The 12893-nt window shown below is 52.6% G+C and overlaps 6 protein-coding genes across 6 annotated transcripts; 3 read left to right on the plus strand and 3 right to left on the minus strand.

Moving 5' to 3' along the window:
- Nucleotides 1–89: 89 nt before the first annotated feature.
- Nucleotides 90–3826, minus strand: CC1G_09442 (hypothetical protein; the record flags this gene model as incomplete). Its single annotated transcript, XM_001833976.2, has 14 exons — nucleotides 90–145; nucleotides 204–249; nucleotides 305–587; nucleotides 638–809; nucleotides 866–1317; nucleotides 1374–1531; nucleotides 1585–1771; nucleotides 1832–2269; nucleotides 2327–2417; nucleotides 2455–2580; nucleotides 2642–2814; nucleotides 2867–2948; nucleotides 3008–3277; nucleotides 3337–3826. 14 exons carry the CDS (start codon nucleotides 3824–3826, stop codon nucleotides 90–92), a joined length of 3024 nt encoding a protein of 1007 aa, XP_001834028.2.
- A 1159-nt stretch (nucleotides 3827–4985) lies between these two features.
- On the minus strand, nucleotides 4986–6282 carry CC1G_09443 (inner membrane protein OXA1L; the record flags this gene model as incomplete). Its single annotated transcript, XM_001833977.1, has 2 exons — nucleotides 4986–5085; nucleotides 5141–6282. 2 exons carry the CDS (start codon nucleotides 6280–6282, stop codon nucleotides 4986–4988), a joined length of 1242 nt encoding a protein of 413 aa, XP_001834029.1.
- Nucleotides 6283–6464: 182 nt separating this feature from the next.
- Nucleotides 6465–7094, plus strand: CC1G_15283 (hypothetical protein; the record flags this gene model as incomplete). Its single annotated transcript, XM_002910330.1, has 4 exons — nucleotides 6465–6508; nucleotides 6564–6724; nucleotides 6774–6905; nucleotides 6967–7094. 4 exons carry the CDS (start codon nucleotides 6465–6467, stop codon nucleotides 7092–7094), a joined length of 465 nt encoding a protein of 154 aa, XP_002910376.1.
- An 83-nt stretch (nucleotides 7095–7177) lies between these two features.
- CC1G_15284 (hypothetical protein) lies at nucleotides 7178–7805 on the minus strand (the record flags this gene model as incomplete). Its single annotated transcript, XM_002910331.1, has 3 exons — nucleotides 7178–7516; nucleotides 7547–7687; nucleotides 7740–7805. 3 exons carry the CDS (start codon nucleotides 7803–7805, stop codon nucleotides 7178–7180), a joined length of 546 nt encoding a protein of 181 aa, XP_002910377.1.
- Nucleotides 7806–8389: 584 nt separating this feature from the next.
- On the plus strand, nucleotides 8390–9414 carry CC1G_09444 (hypothetical protein; the record flags this gene model as incomplete). The annotated part of the gene is made up of 2 exons (XM_001833978.1): nucleotides 8390–8455; nucleotides 8512–9414. 2 exons carry the CDS (start codon nucleotides 8390–8392, stop codon nucleotides 9412–9414), a joined length of 969 nt encoding a protein of 322 aa, XP_001834030.1.
- Nucleotides 9415–9902: 488 nt separating this feature from the next.
- On the plus strand, nucleotides 9903–10505 carry CC1G_09445 (hypothetical protein; the record flags this gene model as incomplete). The annotated part of the gene is made up of 1 exon (XM_001833979.1): nucleotides 9903–10505. The coding sequence occupies one exon, from the start codon at nucleotides 9903–9905 to the stop codon at nucleotides 10503–10505; it is 603 nt and encodes a 200-aa protein (XP_001834031.1).
- Between the last annotated feature and the right edge of the window lie 2388 nt (nucleotides 10506–12893).

The raw sequence follows: 12893 nt of genomic DNA on the forward strand, positions 1-12893 counted from the left end.
GTCGTGTTTTGGTATACAACTAATACATGGAGAGATTGTCTGGCGATTGAGGAAAGGAATTAGAAGTGTACAGAGGAATAAATAGCTACTTAAACGCGAATACTCTCGGGAGGACCGAGGTAGCTGGTGAGCAGTCCACCGGCGTCTAGGAAATGCGTGTGAGCTTATTTCAGAACCGTGTAAAGTAGACGAGGTGAACAGACCGATGATGATCTTCTGGACAACAACACCCGACTCGATAGCAGACAACTATAAAAGCGATAAGGACCCGCCCACAAACCTGCAGTGATAGTAACAAGCTTACCTTGAGGGTGTGGGCACCAGGAGCGACATTGCTGAAGGTAATCACGTAGGGAGTGATGGAGTTGGCAACCCATCCGAACTCACCTCCCCAGCCAGGAGGGAAGTCTCCAGGCTTGGAGAGAGGAGGAATAGGCTGGATGCGTTGGATGGGCTGGTCGTCAATGGTGAGACCGAAGGCAAGAGGGTTGGACTCGGTAGCAAAATTGAAGGCGGGAGCCAAGAGGACGGTAACCGTGACGTTGTGTTCGTCGCCAACAGCGTTGAAGTTGTAGAAGTCGTATTCACTACATCATGGTTAGCACCTCGCACAAACTATCCAGGAGGTCAGACGTACAGGGTAGGTCCAGTGCCAGCCTCGTAGCTGTCGTCGGTGCGAGGGAGAGGAGTTACAGCAGAGAGAGTTCGGCCATAGCCAGGCAGCTCTTGCCAGGCATAGTTGCCAACGCTGCTGTTGCGCGATGCGTGAGCAGCCTCAATAGAGATAACACCAGCACCCTCAACGAAGCCTGGCCAACGATGGTCAGAGTTTGGTGCTACCAATACAATCAGGCGAGTAACTCACCCTTGAAGTCACCCTGAACGGCGTTCTTGATAGCGACGAAGTTGACATTGACGTCCAGAGGGTTCTGGCCACGGGCATTAGCAGTGACGGTGATCCTGGCTTCATTGCGGCCATCCTGCAGGCTGCCCCAGTCGCTAACGCTGAAGAACACTCGCTCGATGTCCTTGTTCTTCTGCGAGATCGATCCCCGAGTAGAAGAGATCCTGACCCAAGATTCGCTGGACTTGATACTGTAGTCGAATGACGATGGACCGCCAGCGCTGATATCGATGTACTTGTTGCCGAAAGTGTCGTAGTTGTCGATGGTGAGGGTAGGGTCACCGCAGTTGTAACCGTCGCGGCAGTTGTTCCTGTTGTCTCCTGGCCATGCACCGTTGCTGTTCTCAGCGGTGATTCTCATCACACCGGGAAGAGCCTGCTTGCGAGTGGCAACCTTGACGAGACCAGGCAAGCTGCAAGCAAGTCAGAAAGTTAGATCTCAGGACTTTTGATTTGACGCGAAACGTACGTGTTAGCCATGGGCTGTTGCCAGTAGTAGTATCCGATGTGGGTTTGGGACATGAAGTGATTCCACTTGCCATCGAGCAACTTGTGGTACTCGGTCTCGATTTCCCAATCACGGTCGAACAACCTCTCGGCAATGGCAGCATAGGTGTTGGCAGATTGCTAAAAGGATGTCAACAAGGTCTCCCCAGATTCTCCAGAAAAGAAACACGTACACTGGCCTGCGAGGCTCGAAGGTTGTTGAGACCAACGTTGATAAGCATGTGGCCAAGGTTGGCGCTGGCGATGACGGGGTGGTGGACGAGCTGGAAGTAGGCAGGCTTGAAGGCATTCGAGAGCCGGTTGTAGATTCTGGTGGAAGCAGAGACGAGGTTGTCCCAGCCGGTCAAGACGTTGTCAGCCCTAAAAACAGGGGACTATCAGCATTGTGCGTCGCATCGAGAGGTATTCTGAGGTACTCACTCCCGGTAGTTGATCAAGCTGAATGTCGTTCCGTTCAAAAGCTCGGGTTTCCTCCTAGCATTGTACCTGGTCAAGTTGCCGACGATGCCAGTAATCGCCTCCGCGGTGTTCTGGTCGACGTCAAACTCTCGCTGAGCCCACAAGTTGACGAACTCGTTGATGTTGTTGTGCTTCCATCGGGGTGCGTCGTAACCGTAGCTGAGGAAGAATTCGATCTCGCGCTCGAAAGGCTTCATGTCACCAACGTTGACGATCCAAAGGCGGGTTGCCTCACGGTCGACGGCGAGGGACATTTGTTCATGGACCTTCTCGAGTTGGGTGGTGGTCAACCATTTGTAGCTCCGTGGGTCGCCGACGTAGTCGAAGTGGTAGTAGACGCCAGCACCACCGGTCCTGTTGCGCTCACTGGGAGTGGGGAAGCGACGGATGTTGCCCCAGCTGGATGATAGGTAAGGTTAGAATTCATAAACATAATATCCGTGCCGGGAAACTCACTTGTCATCGGCCCAGAGGAGAGTAATGTAATCGGGAACTCGCATGCCCTTGTCATAGTAGCCCTCGACCTCCTTGTCTTTGGAATAGTCAGCTTTACAACCCCATGGTAGAAGGTGAAAGAGACGTACAGAGGGTCCAGACCTGGGGAATAGTGGCAAGATCAACGTCTTCACCATACACCTCCCTGAAGATGGCGCTCTGGTCTTCAATAACCTTCTCCAGCAACTCAATGTTGGTCTCCTCAGAAAGTGGCACTGTTGGAGTTCGTACATCAATACCACATACCCAACGTCCGAGGAGTGGATGTTTACTCACAATCACCGAAGCCTCGCATGCCCATAGTGTAAATAGACTCGAAGTCCTTGCCACGCTCAACACCTTCTCTCCAGTACTTCTGGATAGCCTCGGTGTTGCCGACATAATCCCAGCCGCCGCTGCCAACAATGGTGAACTCGTTGGGGGTGGATCGAAGCATGGGCTCTTGGTGACTGCACAACGAAGCGTTAGCCAGTGCCAGCTGAAGTTTGGGTGACATCTCACCTGGTGCCCATAACGACACCATATCGGTCGGCCAAGAATTGGTTTAGAGGGTCGTCCATAGCAAAAGCACTTCCCCACATAGCTATACGGAGGATCCTATCAGCCCCCTTTTCTCACACACAGCGAATCGCGAGGACGTACCAGGCCACAAGTAGTTACCCCTCAACCTCAGAATAAGCTCGAATAGCCGGGTATAGAAGAACCTGTTGAACGGAGAGTTGAAGTGTTCCGAGCCGGTGCCGTTGGTGAATTTCTCAAAGGCCCAGTTCTGCAAAGCGGGTTGTTCATCGTTCAAGAAGATACCGCGGTACTTGACGGTGGGCTCGCCATGGGAGCAGCCTTCAGCGGTGAGGTGGATTTGAGGACGCTTGGTGGTTGGGACATCGGCCCACCAGTACCATGGGGAGACACCTGAAAGTTGAAGGCAGCCGGTCAGCGCAGTGTAGGGATTCGAACTGGACGCTACGCACCAAACTGTTCCGAATGTTCGTAAAGACCATAGATCGTCCCTCGCTTATCCGAGCCGACAATCACGTAGGCACTCTGCACACCAGGAAGCGGGTTCTCTACCACCTTGCCGATGAACGACTCCCACTTTCCTTCGATGCTCGACACATCCAAACCCGTCGAGTTGGAGTTGACGATAGCGTCGATCAACGCACTCTTGCCGAGGGTACCGACGATGATAGGCCTGCTTCCCGACAGGTCAGAGACGGTACCGTTCCTCAAGGAAGGGTTGACATCTGTGACACGTCGAATGTCGGCGGCGAAATCTGCAGCAGCGATGTGAACACCGGGCCAATCTTCCTCAGAAGTGAAGATGGGTGCTGCGCGGCGGCCATTAGCGACGACAGCGAAGGAGCCGGAAGAGCTTCGAGAGGAGACGCAAGAAGGTTGTCCAATGGCTAGGACGTTCTGCGCGAAGAGAAGCGCCGTGAGGACGAAGGGCAACCGCGACATGATGCCCATCCAATAGTGAAACGAAGGCGGGGGCGGCAGGCGGCAGAGAATCCTCCCAGCTGCATCCCATGCATATGTATGATTCCAGTCCCAGCCGTGTAGACGACAAGTCGAGTTCCTAGCATGTCGCGTTGGTGCGATTTACGGCAGGCGGCGGAATCTTATTGGCTTGGAATCCTATGGAACCATCCCTGGGCGTCTCTGAACGCGTATTCTTGAGAACGTTGGAAGGTGTCCCGTGAGCACAAGAAGGATAATCCTCGGCTCTTCTAAGTGCCCAAGGCTTCCTGGTTTGGGCAGCGCTCCACCGAATTCGGTAAGCGCTTGACAAAAGCTGACGAAATAGACACAAATTAAAGGGACAGGCGGGGATCTAAAGTGATATAAGTGCTGCCACGCTAGCTTCTCCATGAGATGATACTCCACGCGAGCACACGGCATGAGTGTAGAAGTTTTACCCAAGTAATTCCGGGATCGTCGTGGAATGTGGATCCATCAAGAAGTGGGGAAAGCCAGAGAGCGACACGCGAAGAACCACTTGTCGAGACGGGGCAGGCACACGGAGCATGTGGTCTCGCGATGCCTGCGGCGAACGCAGGAGAAGCTACAGTTGAAAAGCTGTCATAGGAGTCTCCGCTGCGACCACAACTGCGCCAAAAATCCGCGAGAATGGACGGGAAACTGGGATATGTCCAAGTCTGCCTAGCTCAGCAACCATGGGCGCTCAAGCCACGCATTCACAAGTCCTGTCGTCGTCCAGTTTATCCGAATATTCATGCTGGAAAACCATGGAGTTTGGGTGAGATTCGAATTGTGAAGCGAGAAAGATGCTGGTCGAGAGTCAACCCGAATGAGCCGCGATGCTTGTCCAATAGCCGCCGCCCGGCTTCCGCTTGCCTGCCTCCGGGTTCTCACGCCGAAGGAGCAAGCCGACCGGCCCGTTAACTGCCTTTGTCCGGTGGGCGCTTGAGGAGGACACTGAATTCAAAGAAACGGGTGTGAATCTGATGGAATGGTGGTTGCGAAAACTATGCGATGATTACAACGGAGTGCGTCACTAAGATAATCTAGAGATGATTAGTACTATCTACCCGCAGTGGAGCAACTGGCGTTAGCGTTCATTTTGGATGGCATGAGACGCCTTTCTAATGACCCGTCATTAAAGTGGCTTGGGGCCCCTCCTAACATTGTGCCTGTGCTGCTGAGCAGCCGCAGCAACAGCAGCCTTTTGCTTATCTTCCATCATCTTCCTGGCATATCTAGAGCACAACATCAGTCAAGGGGCGCGAGAACATCCAGACGAGATGGACGCACCTGAAACTCTCCAAGAAACTGGGCAGCTTGCCTTGCATCTCCCTCTTAACCACAGGAATACCGACAAGACGCCTGACACCATCACTCCTGAGTAAGAGAGATTGGACGATGGTTAAACCGCTTGTGGTCAACAAGCCCAAGAAGAGGCCTTGGGGGAAGCTTGACATGAAGTAGATGGTCAACACGGACAAGCCGCGGAAGACGTTCATGAGGTGACCAGCGCTGGGGTTGCTGGTGTCCATTTCCCTAGCACCAACCGCAATCTGCAAGTTGATGAGACCGCAGAAAGCAGCGGGAAGGAGATAGGTGGGGTCGGCAACGGTAAGGTCGGACAACCACGAGATGGGGCCGGTCCAGGGGAGGTCGAGGTTGATGGCGACACCGCTCTCCTTCATCTGCTCTACGGGCAGCTGGGCCATCCTCTTCAGCGCAAAGAACATACCAATAGTAATTGGCAGTTGCGCGAACATGGGAAGAATCATGCCTGTGAAGGGACTGACACCAGCTTCCGAATACACCTTCTTCATCTCTACACTCGCTCTCTGCAACTCGATGGCGTCACGTTTGGTTTGGGCTGCGGTCATACGTTCTCGAGCTTGAAGAATTTGAGGTTGGAATGGGCGGAGTTTAGTGGAGTTGCGAATGTTCGACAATGCGAAGGGAACGCAGACGAATCGCCAGAGGGCGGAGCCAGCAATGATGGTGTAAAACCACGGGAGGCCGGTGGAGACTTGGAGAAGCTCATAGGACCATGCAATAAGACCTATCGGTGACCATGAAGCCAGTCCAAGGGCAGCGAAATCTCCATAGGCCAATGGAGGAATTTGGTGGACAACAGCGTCGGTGAAGGACAGTGGGTCGGAAACCGACTCGACGATGGCTTGGACTTCAGGCTCAGGAGTTGTCGCTGCTGCTGCTGCTTCCGTCGTTTCGCTTGCTGGAGGTTGTGTTGCATACGACCGTGAAAGGAGAGAAGCGGAGACCAGCGCTGGTCGTTGAGACACCCGCTGCAGGCCGACAGAGAAGAGACGCGTCTGGGCAGTCAGAAGCGGGGTGGGCCGAGCCAGTCGACTGTACGACGACGACGAGCATCGTAGCGACGGCAGAGAGCGCAGACCCAATACCCGTACTGTCGACGCCATTGACGACTTTGAGCAATGAAGAGAGGTGACGAGCAGCAAAAATTCGTCTCCGCGCTGTCCTCGTCGCCTCACGTGGCAGGCGTCTGTTTATCCCCGAAAGGAATAGGCTCATTTCGGGGCTCCAGGCACGGGTCTTGCTCCTGTCCACTGACCATGTCGACGACGACGACGACGGCTTTACCATGAGCTTAACACGAAGTCGGAAACGACCGCATCGTACATATCGGTGAGCTCACCTCCTCTTTTATTATCTCTTCAGCTATCTGAACAGCGAATATTAGGGGGCACCGCCGACATTCATTTGAGGCACAAGACATCAACGAACTCATCGAGCTTCGAGCTCGCCAAAGGACGTTTCATGGGGCATACAGCAGGACGGCACTGGGATCTTTGGGATATGCACTGACTATTCTTCGACTTTTCGACTCCGCCTTTCATCGCAGTAAGAGTCATGACGTTCTCGAGTGAACACTTCTGAACCTTCAACACAGTTGGGCTTCTTTTCGCAATTCTGGGCGCAGGTCTATTCGTCCTGGCTTTTCTCAGATCTAGGCACTCCAACCACGACTTTGCTGACCGTAGCAAAGAGGCCCATCTTGTCGATAGGGCAGTCAAGACAGTCGGTGAGTTTCTCAAGACAATGATGCCATGCTCAACACTTCGTACTCATGGTTCCAACCGCAGGTCAGGATGGTCGTATCTTTGGGCGACCATTCGTTACGGCGGGGTGGATTGTAATTGCCGTGGCAGCTATAGTCGGAGGAGTCGAAATTGCCATGTTTATCCTAATCTTAAGGCACAAGACTGGCTAGGAGCTGGTTCGGCTCTGCGAAATCATTTATCGGGAAAATACAACTGTCATTGTTCAGTGCATAAGGACGGTGGGAGACCAGTTTCAACTGCCTCGTTCTGGTTTGTCCAGCTCAGGCCCCTCCATTCTCACTTCAATAAAGAGTGTCGATAAGCTGGGAGAACCCTTCGCTATGAGACCGATCATCTCCTGGAACTCCATGAGATCCCTTTGGTCTCCGTGACTAAGGCAACTGAGGGACCTCAAGTCCAACTTCTCCAGAACAGGGAAGGCCCACCCCGGGTGCGTTCTAAACAGATTAAAGATTTTCTTGCCCCACTCAGATAGTGTTAGGTGCTTGATGCAAGGAAGGAGCATAACCTGCTCGAATAGTCGACTCATGAGCTCGGACTTGGAATGAAATGCAAAATGCGTGAGGATCAACTTGGAGGTGTGGAAATAAACGATACATACCGTTACTATTGCGTTGGCACCTACGAGGGAGATGTTTGCAATCTTAATAATGAGCTCCGGTGGAAGGCTGGCGAGCATCGCGAAATATTGGATCAAGGTCAAAGAGTCAAACCACCACAGCAAGTGCAATAGCGATTTGGTCTGCCCATATGATAGTTCCCACGCAAATGTCCCTGTTCGGACAGAAGCAAACCTTGTGCGACTCAATTTCTTCTGCCTTCTCCATGTCTTTTACGTTTTCTCGGGCATAGTCATACATTGCGTTCGACAGTAGGTCTCAATTCAATTGTTGGATGCTTTGGAAAGACAGGGGCGTGGGAAATTCAGTGTGACTCGGGCGCTTATTTGCAAAGGGATTTCACGGTGCTTCAGATAAGGCTACTAAACTGTGCAAGTAGCATGAGTCCCAGGAAAAACTACGCCCCACATCCGCTCAGGCTAGGCACACACTCACTCGACTCCCTAATTATCGACATCTGCTCTCGTCTCGATTCTTATCACAGCTCGCTGGGAGGATCTCCAGGCGCTCGACTTCAACTTCAAATCCAGAATGATCTCTGCTACCACCGCCTCTCTGGCTCTCCAGAGCCGACGATGCATCGACCGCCCTCATTGCAATTATGTATAGCGACGTGGCGATGCTTGAGCGGTTTGCATCACGGTGAGCGCTGTGCTGATTGATACCGGCATCTACATGTCTCCATCTTCATCAGAGCGCCCATCACTATATAAACCGGACGCCCCAGATGTCGTTTCATCTCAGTGCCCACTCAACTTTCCATACCCACTCTTCACTCATTTCTATCCACCTATAATATATACCGGTTACGACCAACCACCAGCATGAAGCTCCTTCCATTCGTCTCAGCATCTGTTGTTCTTGCTGCTGGTCTTGCAAGGGCACAGGTTGTAAGTTTCATATATACTCGATTTCTATCCTGCACGTATTGACCACGTCACCACAGGATTACAACCCCTATGATTCGCGAGACCTCACTGAGGACGCGCTCTTCGAAGCCCGCGACTTCGACGACATCGGTGCCTACGAGGCCCGCGACTTTGGCGACTTCGACGAATACGCTGCTCGGGACTTTGATGACGAGGGCGTCGCCGCCCGGGACCTCAATGACTACGTCGACTACGCTCTCCGGGATGTTCTCGACCAAGAGATTGACCACGCCCTCCGAGAGCTGGACGACGACTTTGCCGCTCGTGAATACGAGCCGGTGGAGTTCGAAGCGCGTGAAGTCGACTCTTTCGACTACGAGGCCCGCGAGTTTGGCGAATCTGACGATCTCTCCTTGCGTTCTACCGTCCTCGAGCGGTTCAGCACTAGGGAGTTGGTCGATGAACTCAACGCCCGCCTGAAAGAGATCGAAGAGAAGAGGGAGGCCGAGGTTCCCTCTGGCAGGAGGCGAAAGGCCAGGGCCAGGGCTGGATCTAGGCACGACCTCCCTTCTGGCCTCACTCCAAGCCAGCGCCGCAGGCTCATCAAGCAAAGGAGGAGGGCTCAACGCGAGAAGGAGCGGACCAGGAGGCTCTTGGAACAGAAGATGGAGGAGATCAAGACGAACGCGAAGAAGAGGAGGAGACGCCACTCTAAGGGCAAGCCCGACCCCGCCGAGCGGCCCGCGGCTGCGAAGCCCGCAGAGAAGAAAGCGGGCGAGGCGGCTGAGAAGGACACGAAGAAGGCGGAGATCAGTAAGCCCAAGCGAGATGAGCCGCAGGTGAAGAAGGACACGGGTTCTCCAGCCGACAGGCCCACAGCGAAGGCCTCCCCCGCCTCCTCCGAAAAGAAAGCCGCTGACAACAATGCAAAACCTGCCGCTGCTGGTGAAAAGGAGGAGCCCAAGCCCGCACAGCAGTAGATAGTATGTTGACAATTCGCTCGGCCGTTCGTTATCATGTAGTCTACGATCTCTGTATTTTGGTTAACCATACGCATTTCTCTATTATTCTTTTGGAATTGAATACATGGTTTCATTCCAAATGATCCAGTATTGACTGTCTATAAGAAATACACGTAGGAGAGGAATCCACAGGTGTAAAGGCACGGACCTTTGCCTATATGCAAGCATCGCATAAAGTGAGATTTCATCATCTGGTCTAGGAAACGATCCACATCAACCAGTGCATTGGGGCTGAGAGGAGGCAACACGACACTGGGCGCTCGGGGTGGAACTTAAACAAAAACGTGCACACGATACATATATAACTAGTGCATGCTGTCACCGGACAAAACGTGCCCCTTCGGGCTTCCCCCATCTTGCCTCCTCTCTGCTTGGCTGCAGTCACCTTCCACTCTCCTCTGCGCTTGCGTGCTAGCGCACCCACTCCAAGCGCCCATAAATATTCGATGTACGAGCCGGAGAAGCGGCCCAATAACCGCCAAGGCTACGATGCTTCCGACTTCACGATACCACCGCTGGTCTTTCCGCGCTCCAACCAGGACAGAGAACAGTCGCCAACTTCAAGGCAAAATGCAAGCATCTATAACCACGCTCGAAACAATTCCCTGTCTTCGCTGACTACGGTCGTCGGAGACACCGACAGCATTCTCTCGCTCTACTCGACATCCACCAAAGTCTATGCGTCCCACCAAACGGGGCCGTACAGCCGGTCGAAGCACCAAAAGCGCCCGTCCGGATTCTCCTCAAGCCAAGTCACTCTCGTAGGCCGCTCAAACGACATCGAAAAGCAGTTCCGAAAAGTCAATACGAACGCAGTGCCCCCTCCTCCGCCCACACCGACAGTCAAGAAGGTCGCTCGAGGGGTGGGTATCTGTACAGGATTGTGCTTGATGACGGTGTTGTTCACGCTGTCGATGCTCTCGGTGTTGTTCATGATATTATCGATTAACGCCAACCTCATTGCGTGGCCGAAGCATGAAGTGGGGCCGATGAATTTGCGGGAGTATGCGGGGAGGAAGGCGACGGATGGTCCTGCGAAGGAGCCATGACGAGGGTGGAGGGACGAATCGAGAAGTGGAAGTGGGGAGGCATGCCAAAGGAGACGTTGACACACTAGCTTTATATATACTCGCAGGTTTCTGGGATGTTCCGCTCCGGTCTTTTTACTTTAGGGTTTTACTTGGTTCTTATCATATGGTATTTCACTCGGGCTCACTGGTGTGTTATTTAGTTGTCTGTAGTGGGTTAAAGCGGGGAAATGTCAATTGAAGGCTTGCATCATTGACTGAGCTTGCCATTCTGGTCAAGTTCAATCAATAGCTTGAATCTCTGGCTGAATCATTCTTGCTATACACAGCTACGAGGAAGCAGATACCTGAGAGCCACACATCGTCGAGGTTAGATTGAAGCGTTCTTTGCTTCCGATGACGTTTCCTGTCAGCGGAGCGGAAGTGGTAATGATCGGAATTGGCCATGGTCCTCAGTCTCGGCGCTTGCCTTTACAACTTAAGCGCCGGTAATTCAAAGCTCGGACGCACAGGGTCCCCGAACGCAGTCTTAACGGAGCACTACACATATGCGGGATCAAAGGAACACTATTTTCCCGTCGAAAGGCGTCGCCATCAAGGTGATTACGACGCTCCCGGAGATCCTGCTTCGACTCACCCCGGTCCACGTCTCTCCCAGGCTTCCGTATCCTCGAAGGCTAAGTGGAGAATTGTCAACACTAACACTGCTATTGTGACGGATCTAATTTAGCCTTCCAATATGCCAGCGCCCGTGCGATCTAGTCCCTTTTCATGCCCACACACTCCTAATCACGCTTACGTTCAAGTCACTCTTGCGAGACCTATAAATGCAAAGTTGCTGAAATATGGGTGAGATGGTTATCGTAATTGCAAGAGGCGAGCTCCCCGAGCCTTGCACAGGAGGTAATCTTGGGCACCAGTGCGTACCGCATATAGTCAATTAGTACTTAAGCGCTAACTCGAAGCGCCCAAGCCATGGAGTCGCGTGGGCAGTTATTGATCCCTCGAGCCATCTATTCGTTTTGCGCTCCACAGGGTACCTCGGGCAGCCCGGTAATGTGGAACGCCATTAAAAATAACGATCTTCGGGCCTCGGAAGCGTCGGGTGCTCCTTTGAAGTCGGGTGACCTGAAATTAGACGCCAGCATCAAGGTACGGCGGGGCTCTGATCAATCTAACACGCGCTAAGTAGTGAATGTCCAGAAACATTTTCGAAGGGAAGTGAACTCACGGTTTCTATACTGGACATAATGGAGGGGACTTAATTGAATTCGGAGAGGATTGGTCAGTTGGGTGGCTCGGACAGAATTCATATCCGAGACTACGACGGTTTCAAATTTGAAATCAATCTTCTGTGGGATGACCGGATTATGGAATACTTCAACAACAGGCGTACCTGACAGTTAACTGAATTGGTGGTCTTCAGAGGGAGGTGACTGAGTGATCCAGCAGAACTCACAGATAGTTTTCGTCACAGCTGATAGATAAAGAGTTTCAGTCACGCTTGACGGCAGTGAAGCGGCGGGCGGTAACTTTGGGTCAGTGGAAACGCGGCTTGTAGCGTTCACCACTGTTCTGGAATTATGATCTGAAGACAGTAAGTTCATGCTGCGAGTTGCTAGCGAGGTGGGCATGTTTGCCCTGGTTAGAACCGGATGAAGAGTCCCGGTTGCTATTTTGCGCCTCCTGCGGACTGCACCGGGGAGATCGCAGCATTCGCGCGGACCAGGATCCAGGGTGTGGGTGAAAAGATAAAGGAAGTGACAGGAATAGAATAGCATGAAGTTTTGGAGGACCTGGATAGCCAATAGCCGGGTTTGAGTAAGAGGTCGTTAGTTGCATGGTGTGGAACATATGGGTGAAGCCGTACGTGCACGGGGAAACCAGTGGACGAGCAGGAGGATGAACGATGGCCATATTCATGTAATCGCAACAACATGCGGTCCGAGTTGAATCTAGCGTCTGGACTGCGCAGCGCAGCTGTCATTGGAGGAAAAGGTTCAGAAAAGGCTGAAGGATCCGGCAAACTGGCTTGTCCCAGTTGATTTTTGCCAAGGCGCCCGTTCTGGTCCATCAAAACAAGATCAAGAGGGCATTGATCGAATTCAGATTGGTTGGAAGTGAAGGAAGTAGGCAGATTGGAGGAGGTTTTCTCCAGTACTCCCAAAGTCAACGAGAAATCAGCACTTGTTCACACTAAATATAGCGCCTTCATTGGACAGGAATCCAGAAAGAGAAAGGGGATAAAATCAAAGTCACCGGAGACTTGCCAAGGCCATCAGCGGGGCCAGCTCCGTGGGATGATGTAATCGAGGCGTGTCAAGCGGCAAAGAGGAAGTTCCTGTGTCATTCGACCCACGACAAGCTTTTCGCTTTAAGAACATGACCTGATTGTATTTCCAACTAAAT

The sequence above is a fragment of the Coprinopsis cinerea genome (genome assembly GCF_000182895.1).
Source record: "Coprinopsis cinerea okayama7#130 chromosome 10 map unlocalized cont3.10, whole genome shotgun sequence".
In the NCBI taxonomy this organism is placed as follows: domain Eukaryota; kingdom Fungi; phylum Basidiomycota; class Agaricomycetes; order Agaricales; family Psathyrellaceae; genus Coprinopsis; species Coprinopsis cinerea.